Source organism: Solanum dulcamara, chromosome 7 (genome assembly GCF_947179165.1).
Source record: "Solanum dulcamara chromosome 7, daSolDulc1.2, whole genome shotgun sequence".
Lineage (NCBI taxonomy): Eukaryota > Viridiplantae > Streptophyta > Magnoliopsida > Solanales > Solanaceae > Solanum > Solanum dulcamara.
In genome coordinates, this window is record NC_077243.1 from 12,543,846 (window position 1) to 12,566,226 (window position 22,381).

At 34.9% G+C, this 22,381-nt stretch overlaps 3 protein-coding genes across 3 annotated transcripts; 1 reads left to right on the forward strand and 2 right to left on the reverse strand.

The window, feature by feature from the left end:
• Positions 1 to 308: 308 nt before the first annotated feature.
• On the forward strand, positions 309 to 17,169 carry LOC129894292 (probable cyclic nucleotide-gated ion channel 20, chloroplastic). The gene is made up of 13 exons (XM_055969909.1): positions 309 to 484; positions 2,515 to 3,025; positions 4,302 to 4,493; positions 6,187 to 6,285; positions 6,994 to 7,131; positions 7,419 to 7,667; positions 8,312 to 8,572; positions 9,147 to 9,292; positions 9,788 to 9,865; positions 12,860 to 12,989; positions 14,707 to 14,953; positions 15,846 to 16,008; positions 16,855 to 17,169. The coding sequence occupies exons 2-13, from the start codon at positions 2,531 to 2,533 to the stop codon at positions 16,961 to 16,963; spliced, it is 2,307 nt and encodes a 768-aa protein (XP_055825884.1). The 5' UTR covers positions 309 to 484; positions 2,515 to 2,530; the 3' UTR covers positions 16,964 to 17,169.
• Positions 17,170 to 17,517: 348 nt separating this feature from the next.
• On the reverse strand, positions 17,518 to 17,925 carry LOC129894524 (uncharacterized). Its single transcript, XM_055970233.1, has one exon. The coding sequence runs from the start codon at positions 17,923 to 17,925 to the stop codon at positions 17,518 to 17,520; it is 408 nt and encodes a 135-aa protein (XP_055826208.1).
• A 321-nt stretch (positions 17,926 to 18,246) lies between these two features.
• Positions 18,247 to 18,957, reverse strand: LOC129894525 (uncharacterized). Its single transcript, XM_055970234.1, has one exon. The coding sequence runs from the start codon at positions 18,955 to 18,957 to the stop codon at positions 18,247 to 18,249; it is 711 nt and encodes a 236-aa protein (XP_055826209.1).
• Between the last annotated feature and the right edge of the window lie 3,424 nt (positions 18,958 to 22,381).

Sequence of the window (22,381 nt, forward strand, 5' to 3'; positions counted from 1 at the left end):
AATTTAATATCACAGAGGCATGAGTTTGGTTAATATAAACCTAAATTATTTGTATAAAAATTAGGCAGATACCAAACTTGATAAGTTTTTGAATATTTAAAGGAATAAAACTGGTAAGTGTATAGTTAAGAGACTAAAAATAATAAATATATAGTTAAGAGACCAAACTTAATAATTTTTAGATATTTAAAAGATTAAATTCAATAAATATATAATTAAAGGACTATTTTAGAGCTATTTCAATAATTGAGGACCATTTATGACGTTTTCTCTGAAAAACCACGACTCGTTCAGTTTTCTTCTCTTGTCAGTCAGTCTTGTTAAGTCGTCTTTTTTTATTCTCCTACACGGCTCCTTTTCTTTAGTAATTTATTAAAACCCATTTGGCCATTGCTGTTTCTCTGCTACTCTTGAAAACTGATATTCCCAATGCCGGAAGCAGATTTGTCCCGTTGAACCGATAATTCTTCTGCAATTGCATCAGGTTTAATTTACTTTCTTTCTTATTTAGTAGAGAAAGCCTTTTCTGTATTCGAAATTATCAGTTTTACTTAACTTTCTTTGAGTTTCTTGCTTTAAATTCCAGTCCCCCTTTGCTTACAAGTTAAGTTGAATTGTGGGTTTTATGATATTTGATTATCTTTTCGAAATATGTAAAATTGAAGTTGGTTATCCTTTTTCGTTTTCGATGATCACAAGAATCTTGCCGTCTGTTAGTAATAGTAGTGTGTGTACTTTGTTCATGCATCCAAAATCACGCATTTATCCCAATTAATTCAACGTAGAACAACAACAACAATATACCCGGTGAAATTCCACTAAGTGTGATCTGGGAGCATAGAGTACGCAGACCTTAGCACTACCTCTTCGAGGTAGAGTTCGAGGTAGAGAGGTTGTTCCCGGAAGTACCTCGGCTCAAGTGCTTCAAACCCAAGTAAAAGAAGAAGAAGAAACAATGAAGAAAGCATAGCCATTAATAAAAAAAGACAATGTAAAGTCTACAAGAAAGAAACAATAACAACAAAATAGTGTGATAATTGAGACATGATACGTAACATAATACGTTAATCCTCCACTAACCTTCATCCCTAATACGCGTCCGCCGCTCCTTCATATATAGAAGTCATGTCATCGGTAATATGAAACAATTAATTCAACGCAGAAGCAAATTCTAAATTATTTCCTGGTTTTAAAATCATCAATGACCTTTTCCTTGTGTTTCTCGTGGAAAATCTTTAGTCGGATACCATGTCTTCATGCTTTTTCTTGTGTTTCATGGCCATGGACCTTCAAAACCATTTGCCATACTTATATCTTTTTTTTTCAAAAAAATTATTTAAAAGATGGAGGGAGATGATGGGTATGGAGATAGGGAGGGTTGTTGTAGTACTGTTCGGTTTACTATCTGCTGTTTTTTGTACTTCCATTACTTCTTTTTATAGATTGCTTTGGACTGTTTTTCCTTGAACCGAAGGTCTATCGAAAACAACGCCTTCTCTACCTTTGAGGTAGGGATAAGGTCTGCGTACACTCTACCCTCCCCAGACCCACTTTGTGGACTATATTGGATATATTATTGTTGTTGTTGTGATATGACGCTAGACTCTTTCAAGTTTTGCCTTTGTTGTTGCATAAATTTTTCAAGTTTAGAGTGTGGAGTAAAATTTATTCGGCATGCATATCCAGACACGTAAAAAATTAGCCTCAATACAGCATGTTATTGATCATGAAATTTTTGAGGCATCAATTATATAGGAAAAACATTCCCCTTCCCTAAAAATTTCATATATATAATACACACACACATTCACATCCCCCCTGAAATTCTATGATGATCTCATACTTATGTGAATATAATTTCTACTTGAAGAGAGTTTTAGGTTACTGAGCTGCTAGACATTCATTTTAATATTATTGGAAGAGAATGTGAATTTAGAGTGACAGTAATAAGATCATGTGAACGGGATGTGCCACCTTCTCGACAATCATAGAGACTACGGAGAACAATAATCTATTTCATAATGAATCTAATTTATGATTTTCTCTTGATACAATCTTTTCTCTGAGAAATTAAAATTTTCAATGCATTGTAATGGATTCCCGGCACTGTGGAAGTATTTGAACAAAATCATACAGATCTATATGTCTCGCTAGATGAATGCACACTCATGTAAGTGTGACTTCACAACTATTTAATAATCTATGTTGTGTATGCAACTTTTTCAGTTCTCACTATGCTTTTGTCTGAAAACTTTGTTTCACTTTGGGTGGTAGTTTTCCAGTTTCCTCCTGCAGTCTTGGGAATCTGCTATTTGCTTTACTAAGTTGCGTTAAGTAATCCAGCTTACTTTAGAAATTTGTTTCGGGTACTCGTTAAACTTTTATTTTTTTGTTAGATTTTGTAGTTTTGGTTTACAAAGAATTGTGAAGTCATTTGTACCTTTTGTTCTTTAAACAGTCAAGCTTCTTGCAAAAGCTTTTCTTCATTAAAATGCTGTTAAATTCCTCTTGCAGGTTGAGTATCAGAGGGATGGGCACTTCGGAAAAAGATGAGGTGCCGATGTTATCACCATCATACCCACATTCTGATGAAAATGACGCCTTTCAAAATCGACGTTTTACGTACAGAACAAGGAGTGCATCCGTGTCAATGCCAATGAGCTCTATGGATTCATTTGAAAATGATAGTAGTTATGTAGGCTATACTGGTCCTTTGACAAGTGAGAGGCGAACTTCATTAGTTCAAATGAGTGGGCCATTATATATTGGTCGCGAGCCTGGTAATAGCTTTCGGCCCACTACCGTGCATAAACCAACTCTGCCTACAACAGAAACATATCCTTCAATTAGCAGTGCAGAAAGAAATGGTTGGCGTAATAATGACTACACTGGGAAAAATGAACATCTCTTGAAGTCTGGACAACTGGGCATGTGCAGTGATCCGTACTGCACAACATGTCCAACCTATCACCATTTGAAAGCACGGCAAAATAATTCGAAGTCTTCAGATATATTTGATCACAGGGTATTGCACTTTCCTCCTCTTAAATGTATGTCTTCCTAGCTATGTGCTATGATGTGTTTTAACAGAGTCCCAATTCTAGCTTTATCTACTATGAACCCTATTTTCAAAATATGCATTTATGGGCCCTCATTCTTTGACAAACTACTGTGCATGGCCAATTAACTTCCCTATTTATGCATTCAAGTTGATGATACACTGATGAATCCATAATGATCAAACTTTGGTGTTATCTTCAATTATGGTTTTGGCAATTATGAGAGCTTTGTGGTTTCCAGTTCCAATATCCATTATTAGAATGACCTTGTCCATGTCACATTATAATTCCCTGGCACCAACTTAGTGTCAGTTTCCTGTTTTAATAGAATTACTACCTTACAAATTTAAAAGAAGAAAAAAAATGACCTTGTCCAAATCTTATTTTGCATTCTGCTTAAATTTTTTGCAAGTTCAATTGAAAGTATATTTGTCCCTTTCTTCACCTATCATCCTTGTGTGCCTGCATATTTACTGAAATTACTCCCCTACGAGTATATGGTGCCTCTTATATCAATGGTAGATAACTATATGTTTGTGATTCACAGCTATTAACAAATGACAAGTATGATTATATGGTATAGCTGACTAGCAGTTTCAATTCTAAAATACGCACCTTTTACTTATTTGTCTCTGTTTAGTTCTAATTAGTCTTTTTAGCCTAGTGCAAATGTTGAAAATAGAGATGGAAGATGTTCTAGAAACTTCTTGCAATGATTCTCAAGATGTTATAAGAATGACAAGCGATTGTGAAGTCTGTGTAGATATAGATGAATAAAAGTATACCGAAGCATAAGATCTATTGTCCAAGAAGTGGTATAAAGCTTCTCCCATTACGCTTCTACAGTTCTGATGAGTCTTGAGTTCGAATGGTTGCCTCCTCAAAGTTAGTTGAGGCTCTGTGCAGATGGTGTTCCATGTCATTCCCTGAAATGGAGAATAAAAGAGGAATAGAGTAGTCACGTTCTGTTGTCAATTGATGCAAATTTTAAGCTTAAGAACTTCATGGGCCTGTGCATATTGAAGGCTTTGAAGGCGTTATATCCTTTATTTCTTCTTCTTTCTTTATTTCTTTTTCTTTCTCTTTTTCTTATGGCTTTCTCTAAATTTTCTTTGTTCGAGGTACTTCAGATGTTGCTCTTAGATACATTATTTCATTTCCTATGAATTCTAAATATTTCACTGGATGTTAAGCTGTCTAAATTATCGTGTTCTTTTTTGTTCTTATTGTGCTTATATACAGTTCCATAATGTGCTGTATGGAGATGCAAAAGGATGGGCGAAGAGAGCTTGTTCTTTCTTGCATCCATATATTCATGGCATCATGAATCCTCATGCGAAGGAAGTCCAGCAGTGGAACAAATTTTTTGTCATCTCATGCCTATTTGCAGTATTTATAGATCCCCTGTTCTTCTTTTTGCTTGGTGTCCAAAAGGTATTCTTTTATAGTTCTATGAGACACAAATTACTTTCCTTTCTATAATTTGGTTAAGAAGGATAAGACATACATAAATATATATGATTATCTGTCACGTAGCTAGTGCTACTTAGATCTAGGTATATGCAGTATATTTTGAAAGCACACATTATTTGGCATGCTTTTACATGGCTAAGAAGAAAAAAGAATCAAGTGATTCTGTCTCTCACCCACTAAGTCTTACTACTATCTAAGATTTGCATATTCATTTCTCTTAGATAGGAAGTGAATAGATTGGTGAAGAGATGATAGCTTTTGCAGAACCAGAACTGATTTAATATAATCAAAATAGTTTTCCTTCTGAAATTTAGTGAGTATGACAGGGCATACACAAATGGGTAAAATGATCTCCCCATAATTGTCATGCATAATAAAAACATAATTTCATGCAAAAATATAAATATTACCCTCAGTCCCTAGGATGCAGTTGATCAATCAATTATAAAAGACTTTAAAGGTAAGCAGTGAAATAGAGGCAGATCAAGGATTTGGACTTTCGTGGTTCCATGCAGATGCATCAATTATATCAATTTAGGGTTCCCGTTCGGGTTATTCATCTGTTCGATTTATATGAGAAATCAATTGACGAAAACAGGAACAGCAATAAGATGACAATTCTGTATTAAGAACAATGTTTTTTTAATTATCTGATAATAGAGAGTGAAACTTTTGTTTTAAATAAAAGGAAGGAGAATATAAGCTTTAAACCAAGTAAAAATTTAAAAATAATGTTGTCAACAAGGTTCAACCCGCATCTGGAGGGAGGGAAGTGTCGTCTTTCGCCACTGGCACCTCGGTGTCTTTTGGTTTTCTGGGTGGCAGTTTCATTATTTATCTATATCTTATCTATATATACCTATGTGGTTTCGATCAAAGCTTGCGGGTACCGTGGCACCCTCACGGGCCTTACTAGATCCACACCTAAGTGAAATAAATGAATAGTATTGGCTAGCTATGCAAGACAAGCTTGTGATTCTGATATTTACACAAGATCATGCCATGAAAAATCTATTTCAGTCTAGAATAGGACATTCTGAGCTCAAGAACGTAGAGCCACTTTCTTATGCCTGAGATTAATGGACATTATCTCTTCAACTGAAGTTATTCTCGGCATCTCGCAGGTTTTATGATATCAGGATATGAGTTTAAACTGTTTGTTGGGGTTGTTTGGTTGGTGTGATAGGATAGACTAGGATATCCCATGGGTTGGGATATCTTGTGGGATAAGCTATCCCACCTTCTATATGGGATAGCTATATAAAATAATCCCACATTTTATGTCGCGATTATTATCCTTATCCCACCAACCAAACGACTCGAAAGCATAAGTCATATGCTTTTGTAGGCATGTGTGTTCTTGAGACATTTCACTCCTTTAAATTTTTGTTCGTACGAGACATTCCTTTCTTTCTGTGGATCTTGAATCTAAAATGTCTGTTGTTATTAGGTTTTTACATGGAAATTTGCATTCCCTCTTGCTCATAGGAATATTTTTCAGTGTCAGAATTTTCTATATATGGTAAACAGATTTGTAATTGAATTCCCCAGACTCCACGATGTGGGATTTCACTGGGTTGTTGTTGTTGTTGTTGTAAGATTTGTAATTGAATTGATTTTCTCTAAAGGATTAATTTTCTTGTTCTGATTCTAGGGGAACAAATGCATAGTGCTAAATTGGCCCCTGACAACAACTATTGTGATTTTGAGGAGCATCACTGATATCATCTACTTAATGCACATCCTTCTTCAGGTAACAGTTCTCACTTCTCTCTGCAAAATCATTTTCCTCTCTGATTAGCAACAACAATTTACCTATGAAATATTCTTTGCGCATTGTTGAAGTATGTGACTATCTCATCTAAAAGCTTAAGCTTTATTTACTTAATTATATTTTCACCACACCGCCTTGCGTGCGGGCCCAATTCTTTTTTCATGGGCCAATCACTTGAAAATTCTTTTTGATCATGTGTGGCAGTGAGAGTCGATCCCAGAACCTCTGTTTGCTCTGATATCATGTTGAAGTGTGTGACCATCTCATCTAAAAGCTTAAGCTGTTCGAGAGAGTACACTTTTATTTACTTAATTATATTCTCAACACGGACCATATGAAATGTCATCTGGTCCTCTTCTTTCCTGATGACCTGTCAGCATAACTGGCTTTTTTGATTATTTCTTGGTTGGTTTTACCATATATATTATTTTTCCTGGATGATACTTCTAGAATGACATTTTTATACTTCTGCAGATTAAAGCTATTCTAAATGTATCTATTGACAACACAGCTGCATCCCATTTAATGCTTAGTTAATTCAATGAGCCAACTAAACAGTTCAAGCTAGTTGACCTTGCTTTCATTACTACCACTTTCCTGCATAGAGACAAGTGTTTGACACTCACTTTTGTTCATCTTGTCTATTATTTCAATCATGTGCACTTATTGGATGTCAATTTCTTGCAGTTCCGCTTAGCTTTTGTTGCCCCTGAATCGAGGGTGGTGGGTGCAGGTGACCTGGTGGACCACCCTAAAAAGATTGCTATAAACTATCTCTCTGGATACTTTGCTATTGACTTCTTTATTGTATTACCACTTCCTCAGGTAAATGTGCATTTCCTCTCTTCTGTTTCTCTAACCTTCATATCTGTGTACTCCATATTTAGATATTCTTGGACTCAATATTGATAGAATTAGTAATGTAAAGTTAGTTCTCTCACACACCAAGTGTTTTTATGTACACCATGAACGCAATAATACCCACTAATTAACTGATTGTAGTGGGACAACCTTCTTTTGGTTTAATTGTTTGTTAGTAAAGCTATTTCCCTTGGTGTCTTTTCCGTCTCTTGTTGGTTTTGAGGCATAATTAATATATACGCTATGTGCAGATCATCATATTGCTGATTTTACCCAAGTCTATTGCATCATCTGGGGCAAATTACGCGAAGAATCTATTGAGGGTAGCTATACTATTCCAGTACATTCCTAGGTTGTGCAGGTTTTTGCCTTTGATAGCTGGCCAGTCTCCAAGTGGTTTTGTATTTGAGTCAGCATGGGCAAATTTTTTCATAAATCTTCTCACTTTTGTTTTATCAAGCCATGTGGTGGGTTCATGCTGGTATCTTTTTGGTTTACAGGTGAAAACTTGTTCTTCACAGTTCTATGTTGTTCTATTCTTACTTCAGTTTCATTATGTATTTGTGTTATCACTCCTAAGTCCCCCAATGGTTAACAGTAGTAGTAGTAGTTGACTGTAGTTATTTCTTTCTAGTAGTTATTTGCAGTTTTCATTCTAGTAGTAGTTATTTCTCTGTAGTAGTTTGCAGTTTCTCATTCCAGTAATGTTAGGAAGTCATGTCCTAGTTTCTAGGGGTAGTTATCTTCAAGTGTTGTATTTAAACTATCTGTTTGTCTCAGGAAATCTAAGCAGAAAATTATTCAGTTTTTTGAGTAGTTTAACTCAAGAGATTGCAGGTTCTCTCTTAACGAACCAGCACCATAGGTCGAAAAAAGAAAACCTCTTTCCAGACTCCTAATTCACTCTACATCAGCTCTGACTTTGTCTTGCAACGTCTCCCATAACTGGATCCATAACAGGGACCGTAACACTTTGTTTATGTGATAGCCATTACTTTTGCTTCTTAGTACACTTCTGAGGCTAGAGGGGTTTGTGTGTGTGTGTGAAACAAACATATTGACAATTTTGAAGTGCTTCCTACCAGTTGCTCTGTTCTTGTTTTCAAAATCATCCTCTGATCTAACTTTTTTCCTCCATCTCTAGAGGGTGAATCAATGTCTTCGAGATGCTTGTCGTGGATCAAAGATAGCGAGGTGTGTGGAATTCATAGACTGTGGTCATGGCAACGATTACAGAAAGTTTAGGTGGGATCCAACATGGGATCAGTGGAAGAACAATTCTGATGCAGTTGCTTGTTTTACTAACGGTGGTTTTGACTATGGAATCTATGAACAAGCTGTCAACCTAACCACTGAAGGGAGTGTTGTCACGAGATATGTGTACTCATTGTTTTGGGGCTTCCAGGTATCTTTACCCAGTCTTCATGACCGTAGGCGTATGATCTGCATATTCCTAATGTTAGCTGTATTAAAATATGAAATTTGTATTACATGTTCTAGTGGATTGTAGGTTTACTGCAGAGCCTTTGATAAATTTCGAAGAGTACTTTGTTAAAATTATTTACTTTTTTTTGGGGGGGATTTAATTGACTTCTTTGTCCCCAAGCAGTTTGTCAAGTAATATGGTAGGCAAAAGTTTCATTGTTTTGTGGGGACTTTCCAGATTTAGATCCAAATTGCATAATAAGTTGTTCAGATATTGTCATACCCTTATCCTTTGTTTTGAAACTAGGGCAAGGAAAGAAGGGAATAGAAAATTACAAGTAGGAAAAATAGAATTAAAGTAATCGAGTGAGAATCACAAGCATTTAGAAACCCAACTTTGATTGAGCATATTTTGGCACAATAATATCAACAAAATTTCATCCTATATGAGTCAACACAGGAGTTTTATACATTGCATTCATTGAGTTACTTGTGTCACGTAGTTTGGTAATTAACTTCTGACCCATATTTTTTAAAATGGTGTTTTGGAAAAGCAAATTAGTACACTAGCTGGCAATCAAGTACCGAGTTATTTTGTGTGGGAAGTTATGTTCACAATGGCTATCATCGGAATGGGACTCCTGCTTTTTGCCCTCCTGATTGGAAACATGCAAAATTTTCTGCAGTCTCTAGATCGCAGGTACAAATTTTTACTATTCTAACTAAACTAGTTCAGTATTTGTGTATGCCAAGGAGGCTCAATTTAAAGGAACATACTTGATGCTTGTGGATAATCATCATTGCCATTCTATTTTTAGTCTGTTCAAGGAACACTGACAGTTAATTGAAGAAATATATTGTGCGGAAGAGTAACTATATAGTTCTGTCACAAGAGTTATACATAAGTATCTTGTAATTGTCTCTCTCAGCTGAAACATGAGGCCGTTGCCTCTTCTCAGGAAAAAGATTAGTTATGCGTTGAAAATTAGAAAGTGAAATACTTGAAGGAGTATTTTTGGATAACAAAACTATTTGGTTGTGTGGACATTTTGGGACATTGTTCGCCCGTCTTACTGTATAACATGATAAACGTTCTCTTACTTGGTTGTAATTGTTAGATTGTTAGTATGTCTTCGTGTTGATTGTGCACCACTTTTTGTGCAGCTGTTGATGAGCATTCTTTTTTTCTCTGCAGGAGGTTAGAAATGTCTCTGAGACGTCGTGATGTTGAACAATGGATGAGCCATAGGCGCTTGCCAGTAGAACTGAGAAGGTAGCCTTTGATGCTCTTTTTTCTTTACATCTAACTTCTATAGACCAAAGTTTTTCTTCTAATATACTTGTATAGATTGATTGCATCCCCGGGTTGAGTGTGTGCCTGATCTGTTATTCATCATCATATCTCACACCTATCTTCAACTTCATTAATTCTGGATCTCAGCCGAAGCTTGAAGTGTTTGACTTGAAGTTTCTGGGAGATGGAACTGTGTTTTTCAACTCTGCTTTCCACTTTCTAGGATCACAGTTAAAGAATTATTAAGATCTATTAATTTAGCTCAATGTGGCCTTAAACTCATGAATGTTTAGTTATGTGGGATGCAGGTACAGAGGAAGCTCAAATTAAGTATAGTTCTGATTAATTGTTTTGATGTAAATTTTAGTTTTATGAGATGTTACATGGTTATTAGTTGTCTAGAATATCTAAGTTAACATTCCCAATTAATTTTTAATTATATCCTCGACAGTCCCTTCTTGCTAGTGAGTCTTGGTGTTGGATGCCTAATTGTACTCTTCTATTTGCTTAATTTAATTGGAGTTGAATTTTGAGAATTGACATTTAGAGAAATTCATACCCTTGTGAGGCTCAAAGTTCCTTCTTCCTTCTCCACTTATTTCGAAGTGCACTTGTCTTGTTCGCCTGCATCCGAAGTGTTACATCCATTGGAGTTCTCTGTAATGATTTAAACTCCATCTGCATCATTTGAATTGAGTTACTTTGTTCTCAAATAGATTAGTGCATATTATCAAACATTTTAGTTTTGCAATGCATGGTATGCTTGAAGAAAATGGGGAGAAAAGTTGGTGTTCAACCTCTATCTGTGTAACAGTAACAACAACAACATACATGGTGTAATCCCACAAAGTGGGGTCTGGGGAGGGTAGGTGTATGCAGATCCTTACCCCTACCCTGGAGGTAGAGGGACTATTCCGATAGACCCCTGGCTCGATGAAACAAAAATAAAAGCATTTCAGAGAAAGAAATAACAGAAATGGTGAAGCCATGGCAAAATACTATAGAAAGCATGACAAAGCATCCTATACAATAACTATACCAAAAAATGCGATAATCGAAGTATAAAAAGTGGCAAATAATAATAGAAATCGAGGAACTAGAGCTACAAGAGTAATATTACAACTACTAGTGAAAAAGAATATTCGAGACCACACTCTACAACCTACTAACCTCTATCTGTGTAATCCAGCAAAAAAAAAGTGAATCAAAAGACATGATTCATGGGGAAAACACTATATTTGAGATTACTATTGCTGCAGCTTGTTGGATAAGAATCACTAAGCTTATCTTACATAGTCAGAAGAAGCCTTACCTTTGGTCCTTTGTTAGTAGCTTATTCTGCTGAAATAGTAAAAATGGCAGAAAATATTATTTAAACAGACTTCTATTGAATGTGAACTTACTTGCTTACAAGTTACAAGTAAGCCTTTCTTGGCTTGGATTTTGTTTCTATACTTTAGAGACTTGCTAAGATTGTAAATTTTGTGTATACTACCTTTTTCCGTAATATCTTATTATTGGAAAAATGATTTCAAGTATTATTTCTGGTTGAATTAGTTATAACTACCTGGAAAATTTTCTTTAGCAACTTAGTTTTCTAAGCGCAAGCTGAATTGTATAATAGTCCTTCATATGTCCTCTTTCAAGACCTTGACTTAATATATCAGTATGATGTTATACTATATGAGAGCACACTGTTGATCAGAATCAGTTTACCGCCCAGAGAGGAGATATTGACTTTTCCATTTTGTTCATCTTTACTCACATCTTTCTGTCACTCCAGCTATTTTTCCTGTAACTTATTTTTTTGCACCCAATAGAAGACCCAAATAGTTTGTTGCTGAGGAACCAACTTGTCAGTCCAGTGTACCAGCAAGTGATGAAACATCCTGCAATTGGTTCACACAGAACATAAAAATCTTCCTCCAATTTACTTTTAGGCCATACAGTGCTTCAGAACCAGTTTGTGTAAGCCTTAAATGCCTTTTTTGTTCCACACTAACATCACATAATACTAATGTATCATCAGCATATAGTAGATGTGAGATTTCCATGGTGTTGGATCCACTGCCCACTGCTAGCTACTTTAAAACCGTTACCCAACCACTATGACTGGGCTATTCTTATTTTTACTGAATCCCTCAATGACCAACAAGAACCGGAAAAGAGACAAAGGATCTTCTTGTCTAAGACCCTGTTGTGAAGAGAAGATGCACATTAGAAAATCATAACCAATACTAAGTATCTCTCTCTGCTGGTACAAAAGAATATCCATTTGATCCATTTCCTTTGGGAGATTGTGTAGGAAATCCAAATTCACATATGACCAGGAGATTGAGTAGGAAATCCAAATCCACATGGTCATATGTAGATATGTTTTCAATATCCAACTTGTATAGAATTCCAAGCTGTTTACTTTATAACCTGGTACCTGCAAACTCATTAGCTATAAGGGCATAGCATCCATGATCTGCCTCTCATTAATGAAATCCATCTGATGTTTATCAACCAACTTGTGCATCACCTTCTTCAATCTTCCAGTCAAAAGCTTGAAAATGATTTTGTAAATTGGACCACCCTTTCCACCTCTGAGTCTTGGCTTAGCTATTAACTTTCTGATATTAAGAGTAACAAAAATTGTATGGATGAAATTATTATATTATTTGGGAACTGAGTAGCAACTGTATCTATACTACTAAGTGAAAGACCATGAGATAGATTACTTTAGGAGATGTGTAGTGCGAGGGTGATTTCCTAAATGGATCACAGTGAGGCTTCCTTTTAATTGTTCTAGAAATGTAGAGGGGGCTGTCATTGTATCTCTTTTATTCTTGCAGATTAAAGCACCAGTAGTTTGATCAATGTTAATCCCAAATGATAAACTATCATGTGTCCTAGAAATGAGCTTTTTTGGAATCCATTCTCATTAATGTACTACAAGAAAATCTAAAAGCATGATCCTCTTCCCTGTAGGCGAGTTCAAGAGGCAGAAAGCTATAATTGGGCAGCTACCCGAGGAGTCAATGAAGAAATGCTACTAGAGAATCTTCCCGAAGACATTCAAAGAGATATAAGGAGACATCTTTTTAAATTCATCAAAAAGGTGAATTCCAACTGGACTATTATTTAGATCTTTTATTTCTATTTATTATTTTATTCCTCATGCTCTTTATAGATGAGCTCACGTGCAGTACATATATTTTTCGTTAGAACCATTGATCTAGCCAATCAATGTGTGGTTTCTGAAATATTTCATTTTTGTGTGAATTTTACTTTAAACAAATTGAACAGATAGGAAAAAAGGGGCTTTCCTGGTTTGGGTAGATTTAAGCTGTTTAGCGTTCCCTCTGCATGGAAGAGATTCATTGATTTGAAGATTGGAACTTGTTACATCAGGGTTACTTTGCCTTCCCATAGAGTCTTGCCTTCTCATCAAGTCTGACATGATATGTGCTATATAAATAGTGGTATCAATGCAGACTCAGGTAAAGATAGGGAACAAGGGAAGAAAAATATCGATATGGGTTAGAGCTATTAGTTGAGGATGTGGTTTAGACTTGTTAGATAACTTTTATTTTTATTATTATTATTATTATTATTATTTATTATTATTATTATTATTATTATTATTATTATTTATACATATATAAAAATCTTGATGAAAGTTGTGGAAATGAGGATCTTAAGATGGATGCTTTGGCTTACTAGGAGAGAAATGGTCAGAAATGAAGATATTTGGGCCAAGGTGGAAGTGGCCTCCGTGCAGACAAGATGTGGGAGGCTAGGTTGAGACGGTTCAGACATGTCAAGAGGAGATGCATAGACGCCTCAGTGAGGAGGTGGAAGATGTTGATTTTGGAAGGCATGAGGTAGAGTTAGGTTGAAGAAGTATTGGGGAGAGGTGATTAGATAGGACGTGACAAACCTTCAACTTAGCTTACCAAGGACATGACCACTGATAGGAGGGTGTGGAGGTCGAGGCTTCGGGAGAAGGCTAGTAGTTAATAGTTTCATGTCAGGTTTCGGCGGCTATTAGTATTAGTATTTTTTCAGTATGTTTATTATTTTACTATTTCCGTGTTTCTCACTCTCAGTTTTCTGGTACTACTTGTTGTCTCGTGTGCCTCCATTTTCTTACTATCCTGCTATTATTTATGTCTTTATAACTGTTGTGTTTTTGCTTTCTCTGAGCCGAGGGTTTTTCGGAAACCACTTTTCTACCTGACAAGGTAGAGGTAAGGTTTGCGTACATTCTACCCTCTCCAAACCCCACTTGTTGGAACTATTCTGGGTATGTTGTTGTTATATGTAAAACTTATTTTTCACTTTTTTTTAGTATGATGATGATAAGAAATGAGCTTAAATAAAGAAGTGAGTATTCATATAGCCAACCCTAACTTGTTTGGGATTAAGACATAGTGTTTGTAGAGAAATTGGAAAGAAAAGAACAGTAATCAATTAGGTAGATGCAAGAAATGTTTAGAAACATATTTAGAAGGGACAAATAGATAGAAGCTTGGGTTCGGATTAAGTAGAGGTCTGTATAAAGCAGGTCTGGGTGTGAGTCACTGGGCATAGGGAGAAGGTACAAGTTACAAGGTAATTGGGTGGAGGTGCAACTGTTAAGGAATTATTTTGCTTTCAGTACATTAAAATGCACGTTTTATCCATGCAAATTTGAATTTTTCCACTTATTTAGATCAGATAAATGTTGATCTCTTCCTTCAACAACTTCTATTGATAGTTAATGGCTCTTTATATTGAACATATAATCTTTGATGCTTTTGTCATGACTTTTGCATTACGTTATTGATTTGCAGGTTCGAATATTTGCACTTCTAGATGAACCTATTATAGATGCCATCTGTGAGAGATTGAAACAGAAAACATACATAGCAGGAAGCAAAGTTTTATACCGTGGTGGTCTTGTTAACAAGATGGTTTTCATAATTCGTGGTAAGATGGAAAGCATTGGAGAAGATGGAAATGTGGCCTCCTTGTCTGAAGGGAATGCCTGTGGGGAAGAACTCCTCACATGGTGCCTTGAGCATTCTTCTATAAACAGAGGTGATTACACATCTTCTAAAGATTGTCTTGTGCGTGCATCATATTTGGCGTATATGCATGATACAATGTTGGCTCTAAATTTGTGTTTATTATTAGATTTGACAATGTTCATTGGAACAATGAAAAAAAATTGTCAAAGCTTTTGCTGCGACTAATTAGACTAGCAAAGCACTCTAATTGTTTCAAATAATAACTTGAACAGATAGGGCATCTTTCCATGAGAATTACCAAATGTGCAATTAATTCCCGTTGTTTGAGATATTAAATGTCGAAGTGTTTAGGATTAACAGGAAAAGTAACTAATTAAACTAAAAGGTAGAACACTCGGTACGAAGTTATAGAAAAAAAACCAGAAAAGAGATTGTAGGGATCAACTTCATCAGTTCCATTTCAGCAAGAGCCATTTATCGAGTTTTAAGAGTTAACCTTAACCAAATGGGAGGACTACCTAAATTACAATGTTCCCTACCCAATTAAGATTGTCTATGTTGAATCTGAACGTTGAGGGTTCCCTCTCGCATTGTAGTCTAGTTCAATTCAGGATGCAACAAATCTGTGGATTTCCAGGGTCAATAAGTAGTTTTTTCAAGTCTGTATTTTGATGGTTTTGATTTTCAGATAAATATGTGCTTTGAACTTTCAACCAGTCAAATCACAGAGGTGACTTCCCCATTAAATGACGTCGAGTGTTCACAATTTAGTGAAGATAATCCAAAATCATATGAAGAGCGGTTAAAACTTTTTCGGCCTTTAGTCCTCCAGATTATCGAATAGGCCATCTGAAACTTGAAAAAGCATAGAGTTTTCTTCTTGTCATGGAAGAGATGAACTTGTGAAAATGAATAGATATTGCAATGATTTCCTGTCATCACTTTTCTTTTTATTCTTTCAGATGGGAAAAAGGTCAGAATTCCAGGCCACAGATTGCTGAGCAACAGACTAGTTAGGTGCCTAACAAATGTTGAAGCATTTATATTGCGAGCTTCAGATCTTGAAGAAGTCACTAATCTCTTCGCAAGATTCTTGAGGAGTCCACTTGTCCAGGGTGCCCTAAGGTAATTCAATTTTATAGCTGCTGAATGCCAATGCGTTTTCTTTTTGTTTATTTCTTAAAAACATTTGAAAATGGTGATAAATAAAATAACGTGACATCAAATTTTCTCAATATACTCATAATATTGAAGATAAAGTAGGCATACAGGGCATGAGAAGATCAACTAGTAAGAGCCTCTCTGGTGGTGATGTCAGATTTATATGCTTATGTTTCAAAGTTAAGTTGTAGTTCCAAGTCATTGGGACTTTACTCAAGTAATGTCACTAAGTAAAACCCATTCCAGTTTCTTTCTACTTTCATTCCTGACCACCAACAAAACCATAATCTATCACTCTGCATAATTAGAGCAAGACACTTAGTCTAGTATGCTTGTTTTCTCTCCAACTGGATGAATTAGTTATCATCTTGTTTGGTAAGAAGTACGTCGATTATGTTGTCTTTTGAACTATATCCCCCTGGACAAAATGCTTCTTCCCCTCTTCTTTCTCAATTCCTCTTTTTCCTTATTCCACGTCTCTTTGTTATTGCTCCCCGTTGCCCTTTTTTGACGTATCATAGGCTGGAAGCTATTAATCTTGCTATAATTGGTACTTTTCTCCGCTCTCTTTTATATATATATATATATATATTTATATATATATATATATATATATATATATATATATATATGTGTGTGTGTGTGTGTGTGTATTTGATTTTTTTAATTTGTACTTGGGGTGAGGGGACGGGGGAAATGGGATTACACGGTCAGGAATTGAACTCCCACCAATAAGGTGAAAGTTTAGGTAGCCAACCAGCTGAGCTATCATAATTCTTCAACTCTCTTATATTTTCATCTTGTTATCAGGTATGAATCTCCATATTGGCGAGGGCTGGCAGCAAGGCAGATACAAGTTGCCTGGAGATACAGGAAGAAACGTCAAAGTCGAACGGACTCTTCCAGCCCCCGACACTAATATACTACTATCAATGTTAATTATTTCTTCTGCCAAATGCTTTTTAGTCTTTATATCTATTTTTTGTACGTAGAAATATATATGTATAGTACTTAGTTGCCATCCCATGAGCAGTGGCGGAACTAGTAATTTTACGAAGGGGGTTCAAAAAAAATTAAATACGCTAATCGCCTAATCATATTCATAAATAAACGGGTCGGGTCAAATATACCTGTTTTGCAAGAAGCGGGGTCTTTCTCCATTTTTTTCAGTTTCTTTTGAATTATCTTTAGCTCCTGAAAGTGCAAATGGAGAGCAAACATAAATTTTTACATTTAAAAAGAAAAAAAAAAATACCATCTCAAAATAAAAGCACTCTTCCTCCACAAAAAAAATGACATAAAATGGCTTCAAAATAATACAAAAACACCCTGAACAATATAAATTATTATATCTTGATATGTATTACAAAACATAGTGATAATTACACCACCTTGAGGGGGATTAAGAAACCAAACATACGAATAAGCCTATCAAAATATTGTTTTGCAATTAAAATTCAACCACATACACTATTACAATTGTATTCTACGAGGTTTCATATCTTGAAATGTCTTAATAATAGCATCATTAGAAATACTATCAAATACATCTTTTTCTAAATAAGGCACCAAACAACCACTAAAAAAATCATCACTCATTTGGCTCCGCAAGTCATTCTTAATAAACTTCATTGCCGAAAAAACTCTTTCAACGGAGGCAGTGACAACTGGTAGAAGTAGAGCAAGTTTCACTAAACGGAATACCAAAGAATAAGTAAAATATTTCTTTGTCTGAACTAATCTTTTGGAAAGATCACAAAGCCCATTTATATCGGAGAACCTTTCATCAACATCACGAACATCAACAATATAACTTGCAAGTTGATTCCTAAGAGCATTCATATTAGATTCATCAAAGTCATCTGGATATAATTCCGCCATTTTCATTACTTTTTTGATGTACAAAACTTGAAAATGAGTTAATTGGATTCAAGCAAGCAATTCCATGGAGCAAATCGGTAGTCACCTCATCAAAACGATTATTAAGTTCTTGAAGTTGCCAATCAATAATATTGCAAAACACTTCAACACGATAATGATGTGAGATTGTATAGTTAGCAAGCTTTCGTCGTGATCTTAAAGAGCTAATATATGGCTCATCAAAGTTAGGTATCAAAACATCATGTTGGATACAAAATGTAGATACCTTAGCAATAAGAGAGTCCCATTCATCATCCCTTAAAACTTGCAACCTTCTCTTTGCTACTTCAACAAGTAGCATGGCATTTGCAATATCTTGCTCCTTTTTTTTTGTAAGCATTTATTAAGCTCATTTGTAATTCCTAAAACATCTCTCATCAAATGCAACATGAAAGCAACCTCATATGTTCGACAAGCTTCGAGATGTCCCATTGCCTTAGCTCTTTCATCCAAATTTCGTGCATCAAGAGCAAGTGATTCAAGAACATCAAGAATAGAGCCAAACATAATAATAAAATTATTAAAGGATTTATAATGAGATCCCCAACGAGTGTCACAAGCTCTTGAAAGACCAAGTTGTTGATTCAAGCCCCTACCGGTTGTAAGTTCACCCATATCTAATGCCTCTTTAATTATTTCTTTTTGAGAATCACGTAATTCATCCATACGTTTAAAAGATGATCCCAATACATTTAAAATATTTGAGACCAATACTACAAGTTTTCCCACTTCAACATACTTTTTAGAGACCCCAACAAGAGTTAGTTGAAGTTGATGAGCAAAACAATGAATGGAATGAGCCGATCTACTTTCTTGCCTAATCAAAATTTTAAGGCCATTGATCTCACCTTGCATATTGCTTGCCCCATCATAACATTGTCCACGCACACTTGATGGACTCAAAGAATGTTGAGCAAGTAAATTAACAATTGCCTCCTTTAGAGATGGAGCACTAGTATCTTGAACATGAACAATGTCAATAAGTCGCTCCATCACAAATCCCTTTCTATCAATATATCAAAATACAATAGCCATTTGCTCCTTGGGTGACACATCAAAGGATTCATCAACGAGCAAGGCAAAGTAATCACCATTTAATTCATCAAGAATAACTTTAACGGTCTCTATTTTACATGCACTCACAATTTCTTTTTGAATCTTTGGAAAAGTCATTTGATCATTTTGAGGAGCATGTTCTAGTACATAATCACAAATTTTATCACATTTGTTTGCATACCATGAGAGAATTTCAAGAAAGTTACCCCTACTAAGTGATGATTTAGATTCATCATGACCTCAAAATGCAAATTCCTGAGTTATGAGAAGTCTTACTACATCAACCGAAGCACTTAAGCCAATCCAATATCCATACTTGAGTTGATTAGATTGCCTCTCAAATGAAAATTGAATAGATTGTCGTTGTCGTAATAAATCTTGACATTTCTTTTTTGATTGATTATGTATGCTATTTGGTTGACCAATATGTTTGTCAAGACTACTCTTTTTATTCCAACTCTTAAACCCAACACTTGAAAATACTTCACCTCCTCCTTGATGAATGTTATGGTCTTTAAATAGATAACAATACAAACAATAGACTGCATCTTTACTAACACTATACTCCAACCAATCATGATAGACATCATCAAACCATTCATGATTAAAACGACGTATTGATCCAGAAATATTTGTTTGAGGATACTCATGCACCGCTAAACGAGGTTGGCAAGGACCATTTAAAAGGTAAGCTCTTCGAATAATATCACGATGATTTGGATGATGGTTCAATATTGAGATTCTTTCACCGGGATCAAACTTTAAAGAACCCAAATCAAATTCTTGAGAAGAATGTAATGATACTTCCGAATGATTAGCATTTTCTTCTTGGTTAGATTGACTATGACTTTGAGAGGCTAAACTTGATTTTGAAATTTTGGTGAAATACTTCTTCATTAAATCTTGAAACTGAATCGTAAAAACTAAGAGCACATAAATAAGACAATAAATATCATTATACCAAAGCCAAAGCCATATAGATTTCTGAAAAAAATTTCTAAAAATTTTAAGAACAAATAAAATGAAGAAGAATTAAGAACTTACTCTTACAGGCAGTGGACGGCGGACTGGCGGAGAATGGACAGCAGGGCAGCCGGCAGCACACAACACACAGCAGCAGCACACAGCAGTAGTAGGCACTCAATTTGAAAGAGAAGAGAAGAGTTGGGAGAGAAAGTGAAAAAATGAAATCCCTGGAAAATAAAAAAGAGGGGTTTTTAATGTCTTGACTTTTCAATTAAAGAGTGAATTTTTTTTTAAAAAATAATATGTTAAGAAGTCATTTTTTAATTTAAAAAAGGATAAAAACTAAACCTAAAACGTAACTAAAATCGGAAAAAAAATGTGTTTGTCTGGATTCAAACACGCGATCTGTGACATCTAAGGAGAAATATTGAACCTCCTTTGCCACTGAGCTAGTCCTTTGGCTTATGCTCAGGGGGTTCAATGTTATATATATACACATAAATTAAAAAATTTATCTTATATATACAGTGTAATTTTTTAACGAATGGGGTTCGGATGAACCCCCTGAACACCACGTGGGTCCGCCCCTGCCCATGAGAACAACAGTGTATACTTGATGCTTGAAATGGAATAAACATTTAGTCTGTTTTCCTAAATGGCCATTGGCCAATATGTTTATGTGAAGATGGATGATAATATACACCACATAGTCGAGGTGGTCTTTACAGTTGATAAAAAAACTCGACTATCTGTAACTTTAATCCTCAGATGCGTTACTGAATGAACGATTCATCATAAAAGATCTGAATCACTTTTAGTTTTTGTAGACCTTATTTTGGAAAATGGTTTAAATCTTGAAGGGGAAATGGTCAAATTTTGCTTTTGTACTACGTGAAATTGAGCAATTTTGTCCTCCATTAAACTTTTGATCAAATATTACGTCCTTCCTTAGGAAACTATTTCCCGATTTTGATCCTTATGATCTTGTTCTTGATCAAATATAATTAGGTTGTTGTTTGTTGGGCCTATTCGACGTCTCTGTATGAATTAGCTTTCTTTTATCCTTATAATCTTGTTCTTGATCCAATGTGGAGATAAAGTATGTTCATTATACCTTTTTGTTAATGGTAAGGATATGAATGAATTAAAAGCGTAAAGAATAATAGAACTATAGAAGGGTAACTTACAGAAATTCAATTAGTTTAGGAATAATTACTTAGATACATTTTAGTTTGCGATATTACGAATCTTATCAGATTTTAGTGCGTTCAGGTATGTCCAGATACATGTATTTTGAGGTATATGTGGTAAAAATTAAGAGTACTTTATTCTAAATACACTGTATCTAATTGGATTCACATATATCTGGATACATGGAAAAATCCGCTTGCCTCGCTCCCAACTCGCTCGCGTATCTGGTGTCCCAAATACATGTGAATCACATCGGATACGTCCAAATGCATGTATTTAAGTGTATATCTATGGTGATTCCATGTATCTGAGATACATAGACCAATCTTGCTTGCCTCCCTCCTATTCTCGCTCGCCTCTCTCTCTATTCAGTGTATCTGATAGCAAATAGTATGTATCTAAATGTATCTGACTTGAAATCTAATATAAAATTATTAATTAGTGATAAAAAATATAATCATTTCAAACTATAAAAAAAATTAGTAAATATAATAGAAATATTTGTTTCATCAGTAGTTTCTCCGTGATAAAATGGAGCAGTTTTTAATAAATAACATGGAACAAATTTCAATCTTTTCCTCTAACCCTAAAAAGAAGTGCTAATAGGTAGCAAGAAGGTAACAAGTAGTATTTTTTTTTGGTCATCAATTCTCTGCACTTGGTTATTATAATATACATTCCTTTATTTTTTTGCCTGGACAGTTCATTTGTCTACCAATAAAAGTTAAAACTATGGAGAATTTTCTGAACAAATTAAGAACTACGACTACTCAGACAGTTGCATCTCTATTATTAATAATTGTTTGTCGATAAAAAATGGTAATTAAAAAAACAGGTGAGCATTGTCACCCATATTTGTAGATTGGCGCTGTGCTCGTTAAGTTATATATATATATATATATATATATATTATTTTTCAAGATAACAACCAATAAGATTGTCAAGGATTACATATAATTGCTTTATATATAAGTGATTTGATTATGTAAATATTTTTTCAGGTCGATGCTCTATATAAGACTTACATTAAACTATAGCTTAACATAACATGTTTGTCTTGCTCTATCCTAAAATAGATATTGGGTACTATTATTGTAATAAATCTGCATGCACACCTTCTGCTATTTTTTTCTTCCATAGGGATTTATACTTCTAAAATTTTCTAGACTAGGATCCCAATAAATATATATAAATTAACTTATTT

What these genes read in the sequence shown, in the direction of transcription:
- LOC129894292 (XM_055969909.1), top strand. Translation starts at nt 2,531, where the DNA reads ATGGGCACTTCGGAAAAAGATGAGGTGCCGATGTTATCACCATCATAC. An exon ending in CAGATATATTTGATCACAGG is followed by an intron (nt 3,026 to 4,301) that starts GTATTGCACTTT and finishes GCTTATATACAG; the next exon opens with TTCCATAATGTGCTGTATGG. An exon ending in TTTTGCTTGGTGTCCAAAAG is followed by an intron (nt 4,494 to 6,186) that starts GTATTCTTTTAT and finishes TTCTGATTCTAG; the next exon opens with GGGAACAAATGCATAGTGCT.
- LOC129894524 (XM_055970233.1), bottom strand. Translation starts at nt 17,925, where the DNA reads ATGGCGGAATTATATCCAGATGACTTTGATGAATCTAATATGAATGCT.
- LOC129894525 (XM_055970234.1), bottom strand. Translation starts at nt 18,957, where the DNA reads ATGGAGCGACTTATTGACATTGTTCATGTTCAAGATACTAGTGCTCCA.